The sequence below is a fragment of the Lactuca virosa genome, chromosome 6, assembly GCF_052849685.1.
Source record: "Lactuca virosa cultivar CGN04683 chromosome 6, Lactuca_virosa_CGN04683_v6, whole genome shotgun sequence".
Lineage (NCBI taxonomy): Eukaryota > Viridiplantae > Streptophyta > Magnoliopsida > Asterales > Asteraceae > Lactuca > Lactuca virosa.
This window is the reverse complement of record NC_136431.1, coordinates 133601429-133624659: the sequence shown is the minus strand read 5'-3', so window position 1 is coordinate 133624659 and position 23231 is coordinate 133601429. Positions and strand designations below refer to the sequence as shown.

Below are 23231 nucleotides of genomic sequence, written 5' to 3'. Positions count from 1 at the left end.
GGAGAGAATTGAGAGAGATTTATTTAAAAAATGAAAGGTATTGAATTTGGGCGTACAAGATCAGAACCAAACCCTAATTTTGGAGTTTTGAGCCCTATTTAGCTCCTTAACTTCCCAAACCCTTACCATTCTCAGCCTCTACCTATCCAACGTCCTTCCTTGAAACTCTAACCCTAGTTTGAGCCTTGTGAGCAACAAAAGTTGTTTTTAAGTGCTTTGGAATATTCTTGGTGCATCTTGGAGAAGAAGAAGCTCATTGGAAAAATGTTGGGTAAATTTGGATTGTCGGATAAAAACCTCATTTAAAATTTAAAATTACCCGGAGTTTTCTTTTCTGATATATAAAATAGTCATGAGTTTTTGATAAATAATGTCAAATTTTCTGGATTTTTCTTAAAACAATAAATTTAAGAGCCGTCTTATATCGTGGCGAATCTCTTAATTAGCATTGAGTTGGTCATTGTCTTTGTTTCCTTGATTTGTCTCTACCATTGGGTATAAATTCCAAAACTTAAGATTAGTTGGTGCCCTTTCTTTTTCCAATTTGTATTTATAAACTGTCCAAAAATATATAAAAATACTTTTTTATTTTAAATTGCATTTAGAAAAGATAAATTTGATATCAAAATGATTCGATCATAATCGATATATAGGTCTTTTTTCGATTAGTTCAAATCTAGTTGTTTGTGTTAATTCAACATCTATAATCCTGACAGGGAATGAATAGCATGGTGATTATTTTACATATGGCAAAAGTCAAGTATATTCCTCCACCATAAACTTAAAAGTTAAAGCCCAACATTTGGATGTTTTTCTTCTTTAATCTTTTTCCTTTTTTATGGACGTTGCATGCTGATGAAAGTAAATCAATCCAATGCTTGAACTTTATGATAATAGTAGATTAATTAATCATCTACATGCTTGGCCTCGTAACCATGCTAATTTTACCGAACTATGTCAATACTTCAATTTATAAAGTTGTCTATATGTGTGTGTGGGGCGAGTTGCAAGTTGATGCTTGACTTCTATTGGTCTTTGATGTGTTACGTATTATAAATATTATCTCTACGTATACTTGTTAACTTTATCCATTTAGTAGAGCTTCATATATAATGTCCTACCCAACATCTTTTGTCCCTTCCCTGGACCTTTTATGTACTACCCAGTGACCTCTCAGTATTGTTGGCTTAGAGGAAAAATAGCTGTTTTTTCTTAACCAACTTCACTCTCTTTCTCTGAATCTGCAGGTTTAATGTGTTATCTGTTTTATAGATTTTAATCTTCATATCCATGGATTATTCATCATTTGAACTTGTTTTTGCATTGCAGGGAGAGAGAGAGAGAGAGAGAGAGAGAGAGAGAGAGAGAGGATGTGTAAGAGGAGAGTGGCGGTGGTAGGTGCCGGCATAAGTGGGCTGGTGTCGGCATATGTAGCATCAGCAGCGGGGGTTGAGGTGGTGTTATATGAGAAGGAGGAGTACCTCGGCGGTCATGCCAAAACTGTCACCATGGATGGTGTTGATTTGGACCTGGGTTTTATGGTCTTCAATCGGGTAACTATAGACTATTCCTTCTCCCTTCATTCATACGTTCATTTATGTTTAAATGATGGGTACCTTCATTCATGGTGCATAACTTTACCAACCCGTTGAATGTTCTTTAAAAACGTTCAAATGCTCTTGAGGATTGTGTAAGTTATTTATCAATTGTCATCATGCAATTATACCTTAATTTAATTAGAAAAATATATGATTTACTACTTGAACAAACAAATGTTTAATCGGTTCTTATAATTAGTCCAGTGTTTTAATTTGAACAGTAATAAACATAGAAGAGAAGAGGGTGTAATGTGGTATTGAATATTATAATTTTTCAGTACATAAATGAAAAACAAATTGTTAAAAAAATATTAAACTAAAAATGCGACGTGTCTATATTTGGAATGCAAAATCCAACAGCTCATTTAGACAATTTCCACCACAAAAAAGGATGAGGAAATGTGTTTACCTTTTTTAAAGTCGTGGCACAACAACCAATCATAGGAATCAACAGCTATTACTTTCTTACTTTCTGATGTAAATTTGCTTTTTTACTAGTAATATTTGGAAGTTTTATATAGAGATATGATAGAATGTTAGAAAAGTCACAAAAAACACTTGCATATAATGTTAGGTGTATGTTAATACTTTACTTGTACAATTAAATTAAATTTCAAAAAAAAAAAGCGAGAGCGGTCAATGTCATAAACTATTAATATTAATATAAATGGGCTAACAACGGTAATATACTTTTCATTTTGTACACGTTTGATTACTAAGTTTTTATACACATTCGGTCCTTATGACCGATCATTCCAGGTAAACCGGGGGAAATGACTTAACAGGGTAATATATTTCTCATTTTGCACACATTTAGTTCTTAATGTTTTTATGCACATTTAGTCTTTAATATATATAGTTTTTTTGTTGCAAAATAAGTTTTTGTACACATTCAGTACTTATGACCAGTTTTTTTAGGTTTTTCTCAAGTCATCCTATGTGGAACAATATTTTAATGAGGTGTTCGAGGTTGTTGATGTTTATGGTCACCGTACCCTCGGCTAATTGGTTGCTTAGGTCTTATGGTTTGACTTAGGTCTAGTGTTCTGAACATCATAACTTCTTCATATAATCTCGGATTTTAACAATCTTTATATCAGCACGAACTCATTTAAATTACTCTCGTTAAAAAGTAATATATTTTTACTTACGATCTTTATACCCATGCGTTCTTTTTTAATGTATGTATGAACGTTTTTTATAAAATCATAAGTAAAAATATATATATATTACTTTTTAACGGGATTAATCTAAACGAAAATTATAGTAGACTCAAATACAAACACATGGATATAAAGATTGTTAAAATCGAAGATCATATGAAGAAGTTATGACGTTCAGAACACAAGAGCTAAGTCAAACCATAAGACCTAAGCAACCAAGCAGTCAAGGTTGTGGTGGCCATAAGCATCAACAGTCCCGACACCTTATTAGTGATTGTCCCACATAGGATGTCGTAAGAAAAAACCTAAAGAAATTGGTCATAAGTACCGAATGTGTACAAAAATAACAATGACTTATTTTGCAACAAAAAATATTAAGGACTAAATGTCTAAAAAAAATATTAAAGACTAAATGTTTACAAAATTAGAAATATATTACCCTATTAAGACATTTTTTTTCTCGGCTTATCTGAAGTACCCGGTCATAAAAACTGCATGTGTACAGTTACAAGTTGAAGGGGGAAATGTGGACGAAAAAATAAAACTTAGTTAGCAAATGTATACAAATCGAAAAATATATTACCTTTTTAAGTCATTATCCCACTATATATTAATAAACAACCTTGGATGTTTATATAAATGCTTAACACCCCTCCATTTTGTATAATGACAATTTTTACATTTTCACTTTGTAAAATATCATTTTTCACCTCCTACATTTTGAAATGAGAAAATGTCATTTTCAACCTTATACTTTGTATAATATCATTTTTACCTCATCAACTTAAACTATTTAAAATGTCACTTTCACCCTCATCGTTTTCTAAACTTTCATGTTTATCCCTCGTAATATATATAATCTGATTTTCCTAGAGTTATTTCGATGGATGTTTTTACCAACGCTTTAAACCCCTCCACTATGTATAATGATAGTTTTCACCCTTTTACTTTGTAAAATGTCATTTTCACTCCTAGATTTGAACTTTCTAAAATGTCACTTTTAACCATATATTTTGTAAAATGTTATTTTTACCTCCTCAACTTTAAACTACTTAAAATGTCACTTTCACCCCAATACTTTCTAAACTTTCGTGTTTACCCCTTGAAGTATATATAATCTGATTTTCCTATAGTTGCTTCGATGGATGTTTCCACCGACACTTTGCATCCTTTCACTTTGTATAATGATAATTTTCATCTTTCTACTTTGTAAAATGTAATTTTCACCGCTTAGACTTTAAACTTTCTAAAATGTCACTTTCAACCATATACTTTGTAAAATGTGACTTTTACCTCCTCAACTTTAAACTTTTAAAAATGTCACTTTCACCCCCCCTCCCCTTTAATTTATAAACTTTCATGTTTGCCCCTCGTAGTATATACAATCTGATTTTCCTACAGTTACCACCCCTCAACTTTCTAAAATGTCACTGTGACCCCCTCGACTTTGAACTTTCTAAAACTCGTTAACTTAAAAAAATAAATAAATAATAAATAAATAAAGGGGTGCATAGCGTCGGTAGTCAACGTTTCGACATAAATTTAAGACTTTCGTTCGTTAATTTTTTTTAAAGCTTACTTGCATTTTTATATGTACGTGTTGGTATAAATTCGAGTTTTTCTACGTTTCGACGTAATTTTTTTTACGTTTTTGTGCTTATTTTATGTATGTTTCTTACGTATGAGTTAAGTCTCATATAATATATTTTTGATTATTTGAACTTTAGTTCATTAACTTCAAAAAAAAAAAAAAAAAAAAAAAAAAAAACTCATTTGGTGTTAGTATAAATTCAAGTTTCTTTACATTTCAACGTAAATTTTTATGTACATTTCCTACGTACGAGTTGGGTCACATAAAATATGTTTTCATTCAACGGTATAAATTAAAATTATTATACTATATACTAAACTGAAATGTCGACGCATTTCTTTTTTTCCGATTTAGGCCTGACGTTTTGGTTTTAGTCAATAATATTTTGTCATTTCGTTTGTGACATAATATGTATGTGGCACAATTTAGTTACATGTGCGTCATTTTGTTTTTTCCTTTTCGTTTTTCTCTAATTTTAAGACTTTTTTTGTAAATTTGTTCTATGTAACTTTCCGTATAATTGTTATATGTTTAGTAAATACTTCATATATACTTTATGTATGCAACCCATCATTCGTCAAATACATTGTCGTCTTCGCAACGCGCAGTGGACAATTATTATTGTTAGACAAAATTACATAAATAGTCCCTTTGTTTTCTCAGATTCTTGATTTTCGTCTATAACTTTTTTATTTAATTGGTCTCGCCCATATAATAAAACAAATTTTATATTCTTTTTATTTTATTTTCTCTTTTTTTATTTAATTGGTCTCGCCCATATAATAAAACAAATTTTATATTCTTTTTATTTTATTTTCTCTTTTTCTTTCGGTCAGTTACAATGTATATTAATCTTTATATTTTTATTAAATAAGAAATGCCTCATCATTTTCCCTTCTTCCATCGTTCACCACCACCTTTGTCTACCCCGCCATTTTCCTTTTTTCCATCACCAATCCACCACCAACCACCTAACTTAGAATCTATTGATCATCCTTCCACATCGGGTGTGTAACACCCGATTTTTTATAAAATAAAATATTGTGGTTTTAAAACATTTTCTGGCATTAAACCACATTTATAAAAATATGGTCCCAAAAAATTTCATTAGAAAACAATTTGTAAAACTTAGAACTAGGTATTAGAACTGATACAAACAAAACCATAATAAAACAGGAATATACATACACTATAGAAGTTATGTCAAATTTCGATCCTTATCATTACAACAAGCACAATCTTCTATGATTCATATTTGAACATGGAATACTTTTGACATATAAACAAAAATATATATGTAAAACAATAATGTCTCATGATTCATATGGGTTTAGACCCAAAATAGTTACAATATTGGTTAAAATTACCACTTTCAAGACTTAAAAACTCTTTCATATCTTGAGAACTCTTTAATATATTGACAACACTTTCATAACTTGAAAATACTCTTATAACTGAAAATACTCTTATAACTTGGAAACTCTTTTATACCTTGAAAACACTTTTATAGCTTGAAAATATTTTCATAACTTATAAACTCTTTATAGCTTAAGAACATTTTCAAGACTATGCAATGCATGTCCTCACTCAATGCAAACTTACGAACCTTTTCGAATCTTTTATCATTTCTTTTACTCACTGGTATATGTCGAATCTAGCGTCCAAACGGACTTAACTCACGACTAGATGTCGAATCTGGCTTATCATGATAGAAGAACAAATCAGTCTATCATGATATCTAGTTTCTAGACAACTACTTTGCGACAGGAGATATCATCCTAATAGTGTCTTGCTAATCCCTTATCAGAAACTATGACTAGCATGTTATTCACGTACTCATTTACTATGTAATTCACTCTTATGACGCATGATCACACTTTTCTTTTCAAGACTCGATTACACATAATGATATGCTTTACAATTAAATCATAACAATTTGCATAGTAATAAACATTTTCAATTAACATACGTCTTCCTTTCAATTGATTTTAAATGATTATTATTCAATCACTAGCTTACTCTTTTACAAGAGTTCATAGAATCACGTATTCGTAACATACTATTCAAATCAATTAACATGTCATATTTCATATTTTATCTTTTGAAAATCATGAAAGCTTAACTAGCAATTACTCTTGTAAATAGTATCTTAAACATAATTCTTAAATCATTAAGGGCATGTTTGGCACAGAGCTTTTGGAAGCGTTTGAGAGCTTTTAGCTTTTAGTTTTTGACAAAACGCTCTAGTTTAAACCAAAAGCTCCATTTGGCAGTACGAGCGTTTAGCAAAACGCTCCAAATCTAAAAGCTACTTTATGTAGCGTTTAACAAAACGCTACTGAGCTTTTGAAATCAATTTCCATAATTATCCTTTAAAATATATTTATATATTTATTTATTTTTAATCAATTGTCATTTTATGTAATTTTATATATTTCAAAAGCTTTCAGCTACTTTTACCAAACACTCATATAACAAATAAAATCTACAGCTTCCCGCTACCAGCTACCCGCTACACGCTACCCGCTACCAGCTAACCGCTTCCAGCTAACAGCTTTCAGCTAACAGCTACTTTTGCCAAACACGCCCTAAGCCATATATCGCTAGCTATAAAGCTCTGTAAGACTCACCTTAGTATCTAAGTACGGCTAGTTACACTAATCCGCTATATTCTTGACCTTGATCACTTCCGAACACCTTTTCAAGATCTATTAAGTAAATTAAGAGGTTAGTGATCTCTTACACAACCAAACATATAATATGTCTACTTACTCTTAGACTTATTTTTAATTTCATAAATTCTTGAATATACCAAAAACCGTCCCTTTAAAGGTTGGAATGCACAATTTCATTCTAATTTATAAGTTCGATATAATGTTTTTTATCAAAGCCTTAAATCCCAATATCATGAAAAAAATTGTCTTGGCAACCCACTTGAAATCCTTAGACAAAATTGCAAGAATGATCCATGTGATTAGGTCGAAATTGCCACTTTAGGCCAAACAAGTTTGGACTAGCACTTGTGGTCCAAAGGTTTTCATTTTCTTGCCACTTTGGTCCAATTTACTTTAAATTTTTTAATAATGACCATTTTGCCGTTTGTTTTTACTTTTTCAGTTTTTTTTATTTATTCAAATACTTTTATAATTAAAAGATAAATAAAAAAGAAAATCTCTCTCTCTCTCTCTCTCTCTCTCCATTAGAACCTGAAGCTCTCTGCATCTACTCCGAGCATCTAAATCACCACCCTCCACTGTTCTTTCCAGAACCACCACCTACAGCTACCATCACCCCCTCCTGTCACCACCACCATCAGATTCCACCATTATAAAAGAATAAAAAATTAGAAATCATTTTTATTTCTTGTTTTATCTTCTTGTAAAAGAAAAGTTGATCAGCTATGAATCATCAAATATTAAGCATTGATAACCAAAATCAAATTAGAAATCAACAATCTATCTTTGAATGTTCATCGATTTTAAAGCAGACAAAACATTCAAAATCATATTACAAAAGCACTAATCTATCCAAGAGCATTCACAAATCAGTTTTCAAAACTAGATGCAAAAATCAGATGTTAAAGCAAGCCCTAGCGGACACGATGCATCACCACCAAGAAACCCTAGCCGCCATGAACATCCCAAATCTGTTCAAAAATCATATTTTCCATCCTCTATTTCGGGAAGCCAATAAACCCAGTTCCACGAAGCAGAAGATACTGATTACAAAAGGAGATAAGAAGGCAGAGAAGACGATGAACAATACCCGTATAGAGATGGTACTAATTTTGAAGATCTGAACTGGAGAGTCACACACACCAGAGCAAACACACACACACACACACACAATGTATTGAAGATCTGAACTGGAGGGAAGCCGACATAAAAGACCGATAAAAACCACAACACAAAAACAGGCTTGAAACTTGGATTTTTCGGTGTATCTGAGGTCGAAGATGTTGGTGGTAATCAAACCACCAATCTGTTTTTCCCGGCGCTCTGGTCTCGTGGATGGTGGAGCTCGACGAATATGTTTGGGCTAGGGGAGAGGACTGATGGGTGAGAAAGGAAACGGATGGAGTTGGGTTTTGAAGAAGATGATGGTGGTGGATTGAGTTCTTGGTATTAAAACAAAAGTTTCCATTTTGAGAGAGAGAGAGTTTTTCTTTTTTATTTTTCTTTTAATTATAAAAGTATTTGAATAAATAAAAAAACTGAAAAAGTAAAAACAAAAGGCAAAATGATCATTATTAAAAAATTTAAAGTAAATTGGACCAAAGTGGCAAGAAAATGAAAACCTGTGGACCATGAGTGCTAGTCCAAACCTATTGGGCCCAAAGTGGCAATTTCGACCTAACCATAGGGACCATTCTTGCAATTTTGTCAAATCCTTATTCCTTTCTTTCGTGTTCGATTCTTGGCATATACTATTCATACTTGCACAACATTCGTTAATAATCACATCCAAGCATGTTTCTTTTACCAACATATTCCAAACCAATGTTCCTACCAAAAGTCAAAGCCACTATCATCTTTAAAAATTTCAAGATTCACAATTTACACTTTGATGTGTTTGAACTTCACATGATACAAACAACACTATTCTAGCATCAAAACATTTGCATTTGACTAATTTTTATCATTTCAAGCATAACCCACGTTAAGAATCGAAATATCATAACTTTTTTTCATCATATGCTTTCAAACTTCAGTCATGAACATCAAGGTTTGGCTATAGCAGAAAAGTCAACCCTTGAACCTGATAAATCCTTCACATAATCACTTGATTCTTGTTGTTTATGAACTCAACATAATATGTATTTAAATTCTTAATTTCCAACTCCAACATCCAATTTCAAAATTTCTAATCTTTTATTTTAATAAAGATCTAGGGTTCCAAGAAATTACCAAGAATCTGCCCAAATATAGAAAGATGAAGTTTCTTGGGCTGCTTCTAAGAAATTCCGGCCACCTTGGGGTCGTCTCCGTCCACCAGTAGCACCATACACCGCCGGTCAACAACGTGGTCGACCACCAGCAGCGATTTTGCTGCTTTTTCATCCTTAGATCGTGATGGCAGCAACTATCGCTGCTCCTGCTCAACCTCTTTGTTTTGTTTTCTTGGGCTGCTTGTAATACTCGCTATCTCTCTCTCTCTTTCTCTCTCTCGATCTTTCTTGAATCATCATCGCACACCTTCAATTTTTCCGTTTTTATTTTTTATAAACCCCAAGCTGCATATACCAGATATGCCCCCCAGGAAAAGAACACACCAGATTTTTAACTGGTTGTGCAATACCCGGTTTGCCCTTACTATTCCATGCCTTCGAGAAAAATTCTGCATTTTACTCCAATATTTACCCCAATTCCGTTCATCATAACTTCTGCATATTAATCATGATTTTCTTGTTTCTTATACGGTTGACAAGCTAGCCCGAACTCTACGATTTTCATGTTTAAATAAAGATAAAAGTTAAAAAAGAAAAATGTATAAAGGTTATTTTCAGGCCGGTCCTGAAAAATTAAATATCTTTGGCTCAGGACGAACTAGATAAAAAAAGTCTTTATCGTTATTATAAGTTTTAATTTTTAAATAAAAATATATAATAAAAAAAATTAGACCATGTGCAGCTGCTCACTTTATCCTCCCTCAACGCCGCTCATGGTTATTTTATATGGATAAAGAACCTACCATGCAAGAAATTGAAACCACATGGACCATCAATATAACGAAAAAAATTAGGGACGAAAAACAAGAATCTGAGAAACCATAAGGACCATTTATAAATTATACTATTCTCTTATTATTATTATAGTAGACTATAAAGTTGGTCCTTGTGGTTTTGTAAAAATTATAGATAGAATCCACAATCTTTTCAACTTTTATCAGTGATTTAATTTTGGATATTTTTTATGATTTTGGTCTTTATGGTTGACATTTTCTTATGATTTTGTTCCACATCCAACCTAAAATGACAGATACATCCCTTAAATAATTCTTTATAATATATTTTATATATTTTCTTATTCATTTAATTAAAAATAATTAAAAAAGAAAATTCTCTCTCTCTCTCTCTCTCTCTCTCTCTCTCTCTCTCTCTCTCTCTCTCTCTCTCTCTCTCTCTCTCTCTCTCTCTCTCTCTCTCTCTCTCTGCCACCACCTAGCTCATCACCATCTTTATACATTTTTAAGCATTAGTCTACAAACCACCACCACAACCATCATACACACCATTAAAACCCATGTTCATCATCTTCAATCCGATCACCATATTTACTTCATCGGAATACCAACCTTCACCAGCCCTTCACCATCTCTAAGGTGTTGTTTGTTTTTTTGAAACCAAAATGTATGCAGTCTGCGGACCATATCTGCAAGCCTCTACGGCAGAAGAGGTGGACCAAATGTCTGCAGTCTGTAATAAGAAGACTGATTGTTTTTAACGTCTGCAGCTAGGGGTGAACAAACCGGTTTTTTTTTCAAACCGAACCGGTTCGGTTCAGATTCGTGAATAGTAAAACCGGTTCAGCCATAAACCGGTTCGGTTCAAACCGGTTCCGTCATAAAAAAACTCGAACCTATCTAAACCGGTTACACCGGTTCTAAACCGATTCGATCGGTTTGACTACCGGTTCCAAACCGGTTCACGGTTATTAAACCGGTTCTAAACCGGTTTCAATATCTAAAATCTCGAACGGGTGCGAACCGGCGGTTCAGTTCTTGAATCGGTTCGGTTCATAGTTGACCGGTTCGTAGTGAACCGGTTTACCGGTTCAGTGACCGGTTCGGATCCTGAACCGGTTTTTTTGTGCAAGCCTATCTGCAGCTGTTGAAATAAATTGATTTTTCAAATTAATTTCATGTCATAAACATTAAAAATGCATTTTCAGCAAAAAAAAAAAAAAGAAAAAAAAACTGCATAGTGGCCCATGTTTTTTTTTGTTTAGGTTAAAATGAGGTCAGACAGTGGCATATGTCTGCACCAGGAAGACCTCGCGCAGACGTTTTTTGATCTGCGCACTTCCAAAAAACAAACACTCTGCGAGAGCATATGTCTGCGCGTTGTCTGCGCGGCGCAGACAAAAGTGGTTGCGCAGATCTTCACAAAAAAAACAAACAGCCCCTAAATCATCAGACCTAACATCATCGGCCACTATATACTAACGTCATCTTCAACCAATGTTCTGATTTAAATGCCCTCACCAACATCAAGATCAACATTAATGTATCGTCTTCTTCCCAAATTATCGACTTTAGGGTTCCAATTCTTGAGTTTTGATTGAGGTATCAAATTCTTCCCCCCACCCTTAATGCTTCTATAATAGATGGTATTGGTCTGTTGAGATGGTGAGAAATCAATGATGATGGTGTTCTTATAGTTTTAATCTGAGAGGGGATTGTTTGGTAGTGTTTTAGATATCAGTCGATAGGTGTATTTTCTTGTTGATCTTGACTAGGTCAGAACAACGAAAATGGTGAAGACGGTGATGATGGACCAAGTGGTAGTTTGTAATGGGTGGGATGGAGATGAAGGGGGTGATGTTGGGTCTCCTTGAATAGAGGTAAAGATGGTTATGAGACATAATCACCTTGTTGGAGAGCATGGTGTCACCATGAAAAACAACGGATAAGGAAGTAGACATGATCAAACTAAAAAGATTTGAACTTTTTTACATTTTGATAGATTCTAGGGTTTTCAGCTCTCACTTCGTCGGAGGAGATGAAGTGGGTCGGAGCAATGGCTGGAGGATATGAAGTGGCGATAGTGATGGGAGGGATATAACACTAGGAAGTGAGACAGAGTGGATAGGGGGAGGTGTGGGGTTGGTGAGACCTTCTTTTATTTTAATTATCTAAAATTATCAAAGTAAACATAAAATTGAAAAAATACAAATATAAGGGTATAATCGTCTTTTCAAGTTGATAGGGACCAAGATCACCAAAACGATTTGAAATTCGACTATTGGTGTAAGTTGAAAAGATTTTGGACTTCATCCACAGTTTTCTGCAAACCACGTGACCATTTTTTCAGTTTAGTCTAATTATTAAGGTGACGTGATATAAATTAAAGGGTTTTGTATTCTTTGGAAGAATTGTTCTATTTTGACTTTCATAAGTAAAAATTTAGTCAAGTTTCATCTAGACTCCTATTATTTTTAATTAGGTGTTATATATATATATATATATATATATATATATATATATATATATATATATATATATATATATATATATATATATATATATAATCAATTGATGAATATCCAGGTTACATATCCCAACATGATAGAGTTCTTCGAGACGCTTGGAGTTGATATTGAGATTTCTGATATGTCGTTCTCCGTAAGCTTAGATGAAGGCAATGGTTGTGAATGGGGCAGTCGAAACGGTTTATCAGGTTTATTTGCACAAAAAAAGAATGTACTAAATCCTTACTTCTGGAAGATGATTAGAGAAATTACCAAGTTTAAAGATGATGTATTAAGGTAAATTTTACAAATTGACAATACTACATGAATTCATGTTTTGAAACGAAACATATAGGCTTCAAATAATATAATTAAAGCAAATTTGCTAGTAGTTCAAAACTAATATCATAACTGATATAGGTATCTTGAAGAGCTTGAAAACAACCAAGACCTTAGTCGCAATGAAACATTGGGGGACTTTCTCAAGTCACATGGTTACTCTGAGTTGTTTCAGAATGCTTATCTTGTGAGAAAACTTCAACAAGTAGCTTTTTAATAGTTGAACTGATAAAAACGATTTAAGTGGGAATATATGATATAAAATTTTGTAACAGATTCCAGTTTGCTCCTCCATATGGTCTTGCCCTGCCGAAGGAGTTAAGAGTTTCTCTGCTTTTTCCGTTCTCTCATTTTGCCGCAATCATCATCTACTTCAGGTACACAAACGTTTTCGCAATTATTCATAGTCAATATATATATATATATATATATATATATATATATATATATATATATATATATATATATATGATGTGACCTGGTTCCCGAACGGTAGTGTCGTACGCCTATGATGACTCCGATGAACCTGCGAGGTCACAACGAGAAAGGATCGCCAGCTGTTCTCCGGGAGGAGGCTCCCGGGAAAACGCTTCGACGGTCAGATAGACTTGGGACTGTATTGTGTGTAAACTGGGAGAAGACAACTTACTCTCCAAGGCACCTGGGGTGGCCTTTTATACTGAGTCCTTCTGCTAGTCCGTACGGGACAAGGGCGTCAGACCCGACAGGATCGGGGACGTTGATTGGAAGATCGTGCTCCTTAATCTGTTAGAGCCAACGATTGGTTCAGGCGGTAATGTTCTGAGCATCTGCCTTGTCGCCTGAGGCCGTTACATTTGTCCCGGAGTGGAAGGCGCCCCTGGCGGGGCCGAGCCTTCTCCGCGAGCGCCCTGCTCTTAGGGGCACTGACAGGCGCTAGGTTCCGTCGGGCTTAGTCCGCTTGGCGCGGCATGCTTTGGGGCATTCTCTGGCGTGTCTATGAGCGGCTTCTTCGTGTGTGCCAGGGGCACGTCATCAATATATATATATATATATATATATATATATATATATATATATATATATATATATATGATTTACTTATTTTCAATATTTTATCAGCTTTTTGGTCGCCCCCAGTGGTTTACTATCAGATGGAGGTCACAAACCTACGTGAAAAAGGTGATTCCTTAACTGTTTTCATGGTAGAATGATTATGCTATCAGCTTCACCACAATTAAGAGATGGATCATTTTAACTATATGATTAAATGAATAAAAGGTCAGAGAAGAACTGGAGAAGAGAGGTTGCCAAATAAGAATGGGTTGCGTTGTCCAATCTATCACAAAAGTCGATAATGGTAAGTGATTTCTATCTACATACTTGAGTTTTGTGATCTTGAACATTATTTTTAGTATAGAAAGTTGTTGTTTCAAAGCTTCTCATTTTGAATGTTTTGGAGTATGAACAGGTTGTTTAGTTTTATGCAAAGATGGATCACGAGAAACGTATTCTGAATGCATAATGGCTACGCATGCGCCAGAAACTCTAAAGATGTTAGGAGAAGAAGCTACACACGAAGAAAGAAGAATTCTTGGTGCTTTTAATTATGTGTATAGGTAACCTCTTAAATACTTTAGTTGTTTAATTAATTACTTTATGATTTCAGATTCGGATTAAAAGTTTACAAGTCTTTTTTGTTGGCAGTGATATTTTTCTACATCGTGACAAAAGTCTAATGCCCCAGAACCCATCTGCATGGAGCTCATGGAACTTTCTTGGAACCGTGGACAATAGAGTTTGCTTAACATATTGGCTAAATGTGCTTCAGGTTTGTATGATCAATGCTATATTGATCGCATTTATGTAAGTGCAAAAATATCATATTTTCAAGAATATAATTAATTTACATGATCAAAATGCAGAACATTGATGATAAGGGGCCACCTTTTCTGGTTACCCTAAATCCACCCCGAACACCAAAACATATGATGCTCAAGTGGACAACTGGACATCCAGTCCCATCAGTTGCTGCATCAAAGGCTTCACTTGAGCTAAATCAAATTCAAGGGAAGAGAGGAATTTGGTTTTGTGGTGCATACCAGGGTAGTTTTATTCTTGTTGACTATATATTCATATGATATGTTAGATTATCTATTTAATTTTCATTTATATATGCTTCACTCCATATTTATTTATTTGTATAGGTTATGGGTTCCATGAGGATGGGTTAAAGGCTGGTATGCTTGCTGCAAATGGCATGCTTAGTAAGAGCTGTGAAATTCTCAAGGACCCTAAACATATGGTACCATCTCTAATGGAAACTGGTGCAAGGTTTTTTGTTGCTAGGTTCCTTAAAGATTATATCGCTATGGGAAGTTTAATGTGAGGAACAATAAACATCGTCCCTTTAAACTATTAATTGAGGGTTATTTTCAAACATAACACAACTTATATTATACGTAATAATATTTATTTCTTATAGTTTATTAGAAGAAGGAGGTACAATGTTCACCTTTGAAGGAACCAGAAAGAGGAGCAATTTTAAAGTTTATCTCAAAGTTCACAATCCCCAATTCTATTGGAAGGTTAATGCATCTTAGGTCTTCTAGAAATTGTACTTTTGTCTTAGGGATACAACCCAACCCGAAATGATTTAATTAATATCAAGAAATCTCCATGCAGATTGCTACAAAAGCCGATTTAGGTCTTGCTGATGCTTACATAAATGGAGATTTCTCCTTTGTTGATAAAAAAGAAGGCCTTTTAAATATGTTTATGGTAAACTTAATGGTTTTCGGTTTATATTTATTTAACTAGTTAATTTCCTATTGTGCTTTCTCACTCAAGTTTTCCTGTTTCATAGATTTTCATTATTAACAGAGATTTAGAAAGTTGTGCCCAAAAGTCCAGCAAAAGGTAGTTACAGCTTTTAACACATCTTCATATGTTGTTCTTTAATTATACTCATGGCATGAAGTATGTGCTTGCTCTAGGGGCTGGTGGACACCAATGTTTTTAACAGCTGGAGTGGCATCAGCCAAGTATTTCTATCATCATATTTCAAGGCAAAATTCTCTTACTCAAGCACGTCGAAACATATCTCGCCACTATGATTTGGTATTTGAAATATTTTTTTTATTTATATGTTGTAAACATTCATTATGCACCTCACTAACGTTACAACCATTTAATCTATTATATTATATAGAGTAATGAGTTGTTTGCATTGTTCTTGGACGACACGATGACATACTCATGTGCAATATTTAAGGTAAGAATGTATTATATATTTTGAGTTCTGTTTTTGTCTTACTCAAGTCTAACTCGCACTTACAATATATAGAATGAAGATGAAGACTTGAAAACAGCACAGATGAGAAAGATCTCTTCATTGATTGAAAAGGCAAGAGTTGATAAGGAACACAAAGTTCTTGAGATAGGATGTGGTTGGGGAACTTTGGCTATTGAATTAGTGAAAAGAACTGGATGTAGATACACTGGCATCACCCTCTCTGAGGAGCAACTAAAATATGCAGAAACTAAAGTGAAGGAAGCTGGCCTACAGGTATTATTATTTAGTTGTGATATATCAAAGTCATCATTTGATTAATTTATCGACTTCTTAAATGCAATTTCAGGACAAAATCAGATTTCTACTATGTGACTATAGGCAATTGCCTCATACTTACAAATACGATAGAATAATATCTTGGTGAGTTCTCATATATCTTCTAGTCAATATGCTTAACATATATTTTAGTTTAAATGTGTTCAGTAAAATAATTTTAAGGATTTAGTAATTAAAATCTTTTTCATATGTGACTATCTGTAGTGAAATGCTAGAAGCTGTTGGGCATGAATACATGGAAGAGTTTTTTAGTTGTTGTGAATCAGTATTGGCAAACAATGGACTTTTTGTCTTGCAAGCAAGTTTTCTTCTTCTTCTTCTTATTCTTTTAAACTTTTTAAAGTCGAATAGTGACTGATATAGTTTGGATCATCAGTTCATATCAATCCCAGACAGGAGGTATGATGAGTACAGACGAAGCTCGGACTTTATAAAAGAGTACATATTTCCTGGAGGTTGCTTGCCTTCACTTAGCAGAGTAACATCTGCGATGGTTGCATCATCCGGCCTCTGGTAAGTCCTATTTAATAAGGGAAAATAGTAGAAAATAGCAATGTACTTTACTTTTTTTTTAACAAAATAAATAGCAACATATTTGCCTTTTCTTCATACATAATACCAATGTACTTGCACTTTCATACTTATGACAATAATGTAATTATAATTCTTTACCGAAAATAACAACATATATATAACAGATGAAGTACAAAACCCATATTAGTAGCAAAATATAGCTATGTTGAAATTGTAGGTAAAAAATAAAGTATAGTGCTGATATTTGTAGCGAGAGAAAAGTACATTGCTATTCCCTACAATTTGTCCTATTTTTTAACAACTTTTTATGGTCATATGAGGAGCTCATCAAAATGCTTAATATAATTACAGTGTAGAGCAAGTGGAAAACATAGGGATACATTACTACCAAACGCTAAGATATTGGAGGAAAAACTTCATGGAAAAACAAAGGTAAAGAATTGTTATGTTTTTTATGCATTTTGATGATTGTGGGCGTGGTATTTATTATTAATGTTGTTCATAGCAAAATACTTGCTCTGGGGTTCAACCAAAAATTCATTCGTACATGGGAATACTATTTTGATTATTGTGCTGCTGGTTTTAAGACCCACACACTTGGAGATCACCAGGTATTTAGTATTCTTTTTCTTAAAACATGCAATCAATTTATAATCATCATAAGATAATAGAAGAAAGTGTATCTTGCTAAGTCTCGTCACTTTTTTGTTCATTGATTTAAGGTTGTGTTTTCAAGGCCCGGAAACATTGTTGCACTAGGAGATCCTTACAAGGGTATCGCATCGGCTTATTCTTTAAATTAAATGTCACTTGCTTCTTTAACATCATTTTATCAACATTTATTTTTTTTGTACTCAATTGAATTCCCTATTGGTTTCATCTTCCAAATAAAACACAATACATTATTTTTTTTCGAAAGAGAAACAATACATTATTGGTATGTTGATTTGTGCGTGTGTTTTCTTCTTATGTAAACTTGATAGATTGTAAGGCAGAAATGCATCAAATATGATCCATACAAAACCAATCCATTAAATGCTTAGATTTTATTCAACCAGTTTTAGAAATCAACTCGGGTTTGTTTTGTTAACTAAAGAGCTCAGTTTATTAGGTAAGAGAATTAATATGGTAATGAAATGAATCATATTACATAATTATGTTTGGTTGACATGATATAATGACTTTACTAACCAACAAGCTTTTGACATAAAAGTAATGTTAAGACCCACCCCCCAAGAGTCTGATGGTTGAATTCATGTCTGGAGAACATATGTGATGGAATAAATTAGCATATAGCTGCCATTTGAAAAAATAATTTTAACTCTACTTTATAGATTATTTTAATTATATATAAATTTTTAAAAATCAAAAAGACAATAGAAAACAGAAATAAGTTTCAATTTCAACATCTTTTAGCCATCTTTAAAAATTCAGATTTAGATTAATTAAAATAATGAAAAAAAGTAAACAAAAATTACATATATATAAACATGTTATTGAGCATACCACAAAATGGAATGGAAGAAGTAAAAAAAACAGCTCCACAAGCTAAAAAATGAGTAAGATCGAGCTCCTTCCAGACCATTTGATTATGTCAGGCAAAACAAACATGGTTTCTTTTCCAATTCCATCATACCAAACCAAACACACAGCCTAATGGTTACTATACTAGATGAGTCTCGACTTGTATGTCAAATTGGCAGAATTTCCATTTACAAATGGGAATGGATAGATAGCCACTTAAAATTGACATATGACATACCACAACACAGTCAAGTCAAGCTCCTCCATCTGTCCATAAAGCCAATGAAGAAAACAACTGCATCCATGTAATGAGTAATGACAGACCTTCAGCATAACAGTAGTTTCAAGCTCCATCAGCAATGCATCTCTCCTCCTGTACAACACAAGGCCACAGGGGACAAATGATTATGCCATTGTCAAATTCTTTTTCATCTACCACTATCACTATCTACAACAGCTACTCACTCAACTACAGCATTACTCCTCTCTTAACTTCTAACACTATTATTTATACTCCATTGCTATTTATTACATATAATAATAATTACATTGCTAGATGCCTCGGGAATTGCCACATCACAACTGAACAGATAGAGAGAATCATATCAGTTAATATATGAAAATTATATCTTAGAAGTAGAACACCATAACAAAATCTAATACACACTATAATATAAAGTATATAACCAAGCCAAACACAAGAAAAAGAAGAAGCAAATGATGATTAACCAACTCAACTCTACTCCTCAAAAATACTGCTTATTTAAAAGAAAGAAAAAACCAACCAAAACAGATAATAGATTACTTCAAGCTACCGAGAATCAATCAAGCAAGCCAACCCAACCCAACCAGTCATCCTATCCGCAACAACATATTAATTGTACGATCAAAAATCACTCTTGCTAACCCTGCCTCACCGGACCACCGCCATAACCACCATACCCACCACCACCTTGCCCGCCATTCCCCTGAACACCATAGTTCCCGGCGGAAGCTTGTGAAGGATCACCCCTCCACCCTGAATTCCCATATCCATTAGCATCCCCATAACCACCACTTCCCCCCATGTAGCCACCACCACCACCGCCAGAGGCCTGAATTTCTCCGCCAGCACCACCAGAATTGGCAGCCGGAGCACCACCGATACGGCCGCCAACAGCACCATATCCAGCAGGATTCCCATAAGACCCGTCGTTACCACCACCGTATCCACCACCATAACCATACCCTTGACTCCCATACCCAGCACCTCCACTCGGAGATTGACCGGTAGGTGGTGGTGCCGCCTGTGAACCACCACCTCCAGCAACAGAACCACCCCATGGGGCAGCCCCGTAAGCTCCGGCACCACCATATCCGGAGGAAGGCTGAGCATTCCATGAACTCCTTGCTGCACCAGATGGAGCGCTTCCATACCCTGCACCTGCAACATTTGGGTTTCCATATGGTGCACCACCATACCCTGGGGTCCCACCACCATAGCTGCCATACCCATTGTAACCCATTCCATTACTAGGGCCATATCCATATCCAGGTGTCCCATATGGTGGAAACCCTCCACCACCACCACCACCACCACCACCGCCGCCACTTTGAGATTGCATGTACCTGTTAGAATCCATTCTACTCTCATAAGAACCTGAACTTCCACCATAACCACCACCACCACCACCACTGCCCATGGACCGCCCACCACCAGCACCACCACCACCAGGGTTAGCGTCCTTAGGAAGAGCCCTTTTAACTTCTACTTGCTTACCATTCAAATCATGGAAAGTCTTGTGCAAAACCCTATCAACAGCATCCTCAGAATCGAATGAAATAAATCCAAAGCCACGAGGCCTGTTAGTCTGCTGATCATACATTACTACTACATCAGTTACCTGTCCATACACTTCAAAATACTGACGAAATCCTTCTTCACTCAAAGTGGGTGGCAAACCCCCCACAAATATTTTCTTTGTCCTTGTACCTCCCCCACCCCCACCACCACCACCAAAACTTCTACCACCACTCGGGTTTCCAGCTTTTGACACCTGTTGTTCCTCTCTTGATAAGGCCCTCTTAGCCTCCACCTTAAAAAAAATATGGCTAATTGTCAAAACATGTACAACAACGATGATAACAACTGTATATTTGATAAATAAACACTCAGAAATAGCAAGCACAGCTTCCTTTTCATATCCATGGTGTGTAGTAACATAAAACATATCAGTGGATGAAAAACTTTTTAACAAAAAAATACAAGGCTTAAAATCTTGATAAGTGCAATTACACAGGGAAACAACAAACAAGTGAAGAAATATTCCAAAATTTCTCTAGGAAAACCTACAACCATTGCCTTATTCAAAGCTCATGTGACATCTAAATCTTTCTTTTAACTGACTAAGTATTCTGTATTCAATAACAATACCACCTTGACACCTTCCATCCCAAACTGGGATGCGCTAAAAAATGTAAGCCATCAGAAAGCAAAAAGAATCATAATTGAAAAAATGTTCTGAAATCTGAATCACTGAATAACAATCCCCAAGGGTCTTTTTGGCGATATTTCGTTGGTGCAGATTGACTATTTGCCCTATGTTTTGGCCATCCCCTAGGGCATTTCTCAAAAAGCAAGTTTCCCCTTTTCAATAATACATCCAAAATCGAGGTTATAAAAACCAAAAAGCGAGGACACGCATCATGTAATTGTTTTAATTCTCATTAGTGTAAAATCCTTTGCGTTAGTCCTACATATAAGTCTGAGCTGGTGTCATTAATTACCACTAAATCAGTAGTGGTAGACACTATTTCACAAGACTAGGGTTAGAAAATATAAAGGTATAAACCTAAATCGGAAAGGAATAAGTAGCGGAAGTAAATGAAATGAAGATTTATAACAAGAAAAAGAGATCTAGGTAGGAGAAATACCGTTCGGCCATCAATGGTGTGTTTTTCTTGAAGAACAGTGTCGAGTACGGAAGGATCTGAAAAGACGACGAAACCAAAACCGCGTGGCCTGCCGGAGATCTTGTCTCTCATTACGACCGTCTGTAGAATCTCTCCATAATTACCGAAATACTCTTTCAGCTTCTCCTCCGAAGTTTCCCATGAAATCCCACCGATGAACAGCTTCCCCTGATCTGAATCCATAGATTAATGTTTATATATATGTATGTATGTGTGTGTCTCTGAAGCTGGGATAGTAAGGTTTTTATGTATATATTCCCCTTGTGTCTCTCTCAGAAACAAACGAGAGAGGGGTGATTGAGGAGGGTTTGTGGCGGAGGCGATGATGGGTCAACCTGGATGAGAGAATAACAAGTGATTGAGAGTAGACGGTATTCTTAACCAACGGATGAGATTTAATCTCTTCGTCCTTGTAGGTTTTTTTTTTCTTTTCTAGATTTTAGAGTCTACAGATATTTTCACGTCCGGAGATACGCGCACCTATGTAAGATTTTGAGCATATTTTGTTCTTTATTTTAAATAAAGAAAATAATAAAACTTACTATTTTTGTAACTGCAAAGTGAAATTATAAATTAAACATGATTGCTCCCATTAGGAAAAGATGAAACATAAAACCTTTGTGTATACCATCAAATCACTCAAACATATTTAATACAATTGGTTATGCCTTAGAGGTTGGGATATGTTTTTACTAATAAATTAGGTTATAACATGTCACGAGTATAAAGAAAAATATTATAAATAAATCATAAACGTAATGATTGACCAATAATTAAAATTAATTTATTAAATTACAAACATAGATATTTTGCCAATAAGTTTATAATGATATAATGAATATTTCAAATTAATATCTATATTGGTTTGAATATCCGATAGACATTTTGTATTTGTAGATATTTGATAAAATTATGATATTTAATTATTTCGTAATATTTTAAATTTGTCATCTTTGTAAAGACACCCCTTATCTGGTATAGCAAGGTTGCGACTATGCGTAAAATGAACAAATAGTGTTATTTATAAAGTAGAATGTTATAATTGGTTCATAATATCTACCATTTTTAAAGTAGTCTGCTATAACTAACGAAAAAGTCACATAAAAAAAAGAGTGCACATGCACCATTTATGCAATCAGTTGGGGATAAAATATACATGGCACAAGAAAATCAGATAATTAGCTCCCAATTTTAGCATTGTATTGTGAAAGTTTACTGCTATAACACAACATAAATATGTAGATATAAAAAGTTACATGTTTTTTTTCTAGTATTTAAGGCTCTTTTGGACAAATTATTTCTAGTTTGCATTGTCCAAACATTGATCCCTAAGAACTTATATAATAAATTGGGGAATTAAGAATTTTTGCTTGCATTGTCTTATTTGGTTTATCTTGAATCGGGATCTTTTGGCTCTTATACGGATAATATTTGTCAATTTTTGTTCAACAATGTTGTTAAAAAAATGTCAAATTTACATACATTTCAAAATTTAAGATATAACTAATTATGTACTAAAATTGTTATGTTTTATTGAAATAGTATAATACTAACAAACAAGGTATTTGTTGTGATATGTCTTCGGCTTAACTCCGTCTCTTTGAGGGATGGAAACGAAGGGCCTGAGAATCATAGCAAAGAAAACACGATCGTCAGTCGTCGTCCGGGAGGCAGTCCCGGAACGAAGCTCCGACGATCAAGTTAGTTAGTCTCTTAGAGAGAAGGTGAAAA

At 34.3% G+C, this 23231-nt stretch overlaps 2 protein-coding genes across 4 annotated transcripts; one reads left to right on the top strand and one right to left on the bottom strand.

Annotated features, from left to right (window-relative positions):
* The first annotated feature begins 1107 nt into the window (after positions 1–1107).
* LOC145119172 (uncharacterized) lies at positions 1108–17964 on the top strand. 2 transcript variants are annotated; one of them, XM_079054792.1, is made up of 23 exons: positions 1108–1247; positions 1330–1553; positions 12621–12838; positions 12962–13067; positions 13156–13257; positions 13982–14041; positions 14141–14219; positions 14331–14478; positions 14567–14690; positions 14785–14965; positions 15067–15244; positions 15345–15447; positions 15545–15640; positions 15726–15778; positions 15856–15979; positions 16071–16133; positions 16206–16427; positions 16501–16574; positions 16695–16788; positions 16867–17003; positions 17376–17456; positions 17530–17635; positions 17747–17964. In XM_079054792.1, the coding sequence occupies exons 2-23, from the start codon at positions 1371–1373 to the stop codon at positions 17825–17827; spliced, it is 2613 nt and encodes an 870-aa protein (XP_078910918.1). In that variant the 5' UTR covers positions 1108–1247; positions 1330–1370; the 3' UTR covers positions 17828–17964. The 2 variants fall into 2 exon arrangements, with proteins under 2 accessions (XP_078910918.1, XP_078910919.1); XM_079054793.1 differs by having other exon boundaries at positions 1126–1247; positions 1334–1553.
* A 481-nt stretch (positions 17965–18445) lies between these two features.
* Positions 18446–21930, bottom strand: LOC145119206 (heterogeneous nuclear ribonucleoprotein 1-like). Of its 2 annotated transcripts, XR_013713736.1 has the most exons (3): positions 21462–21930; positions 19334–20623; positions 18446–18921 (listed from the first exon to the last, which is right to left on the bottom strand). XR_013713736.1 is itself a non-coding variant. In XM_079054821.1 (2 exons), exons 1-2 carry the CDS (start codon positions 21681–21683, stop codon positions 19451–19453), a joined length of 1395 nt encoding a protein of 464 aa, XP_078910947.1. In that variant the 5' UTR covers positions 21684–21930; the 3' UTR covers positions 19154–19450. The 2 variants fall into 2 exon arrangements, 1 of the variants encoding a protein (XP_078910947.1); XM_079054821.1 differs by lacking the exon at positions 18446–18921 and having other exon boundaries at positions 19154–20623.
* Positions 21931–23231: the final 1301 nt, after the last annotated feature.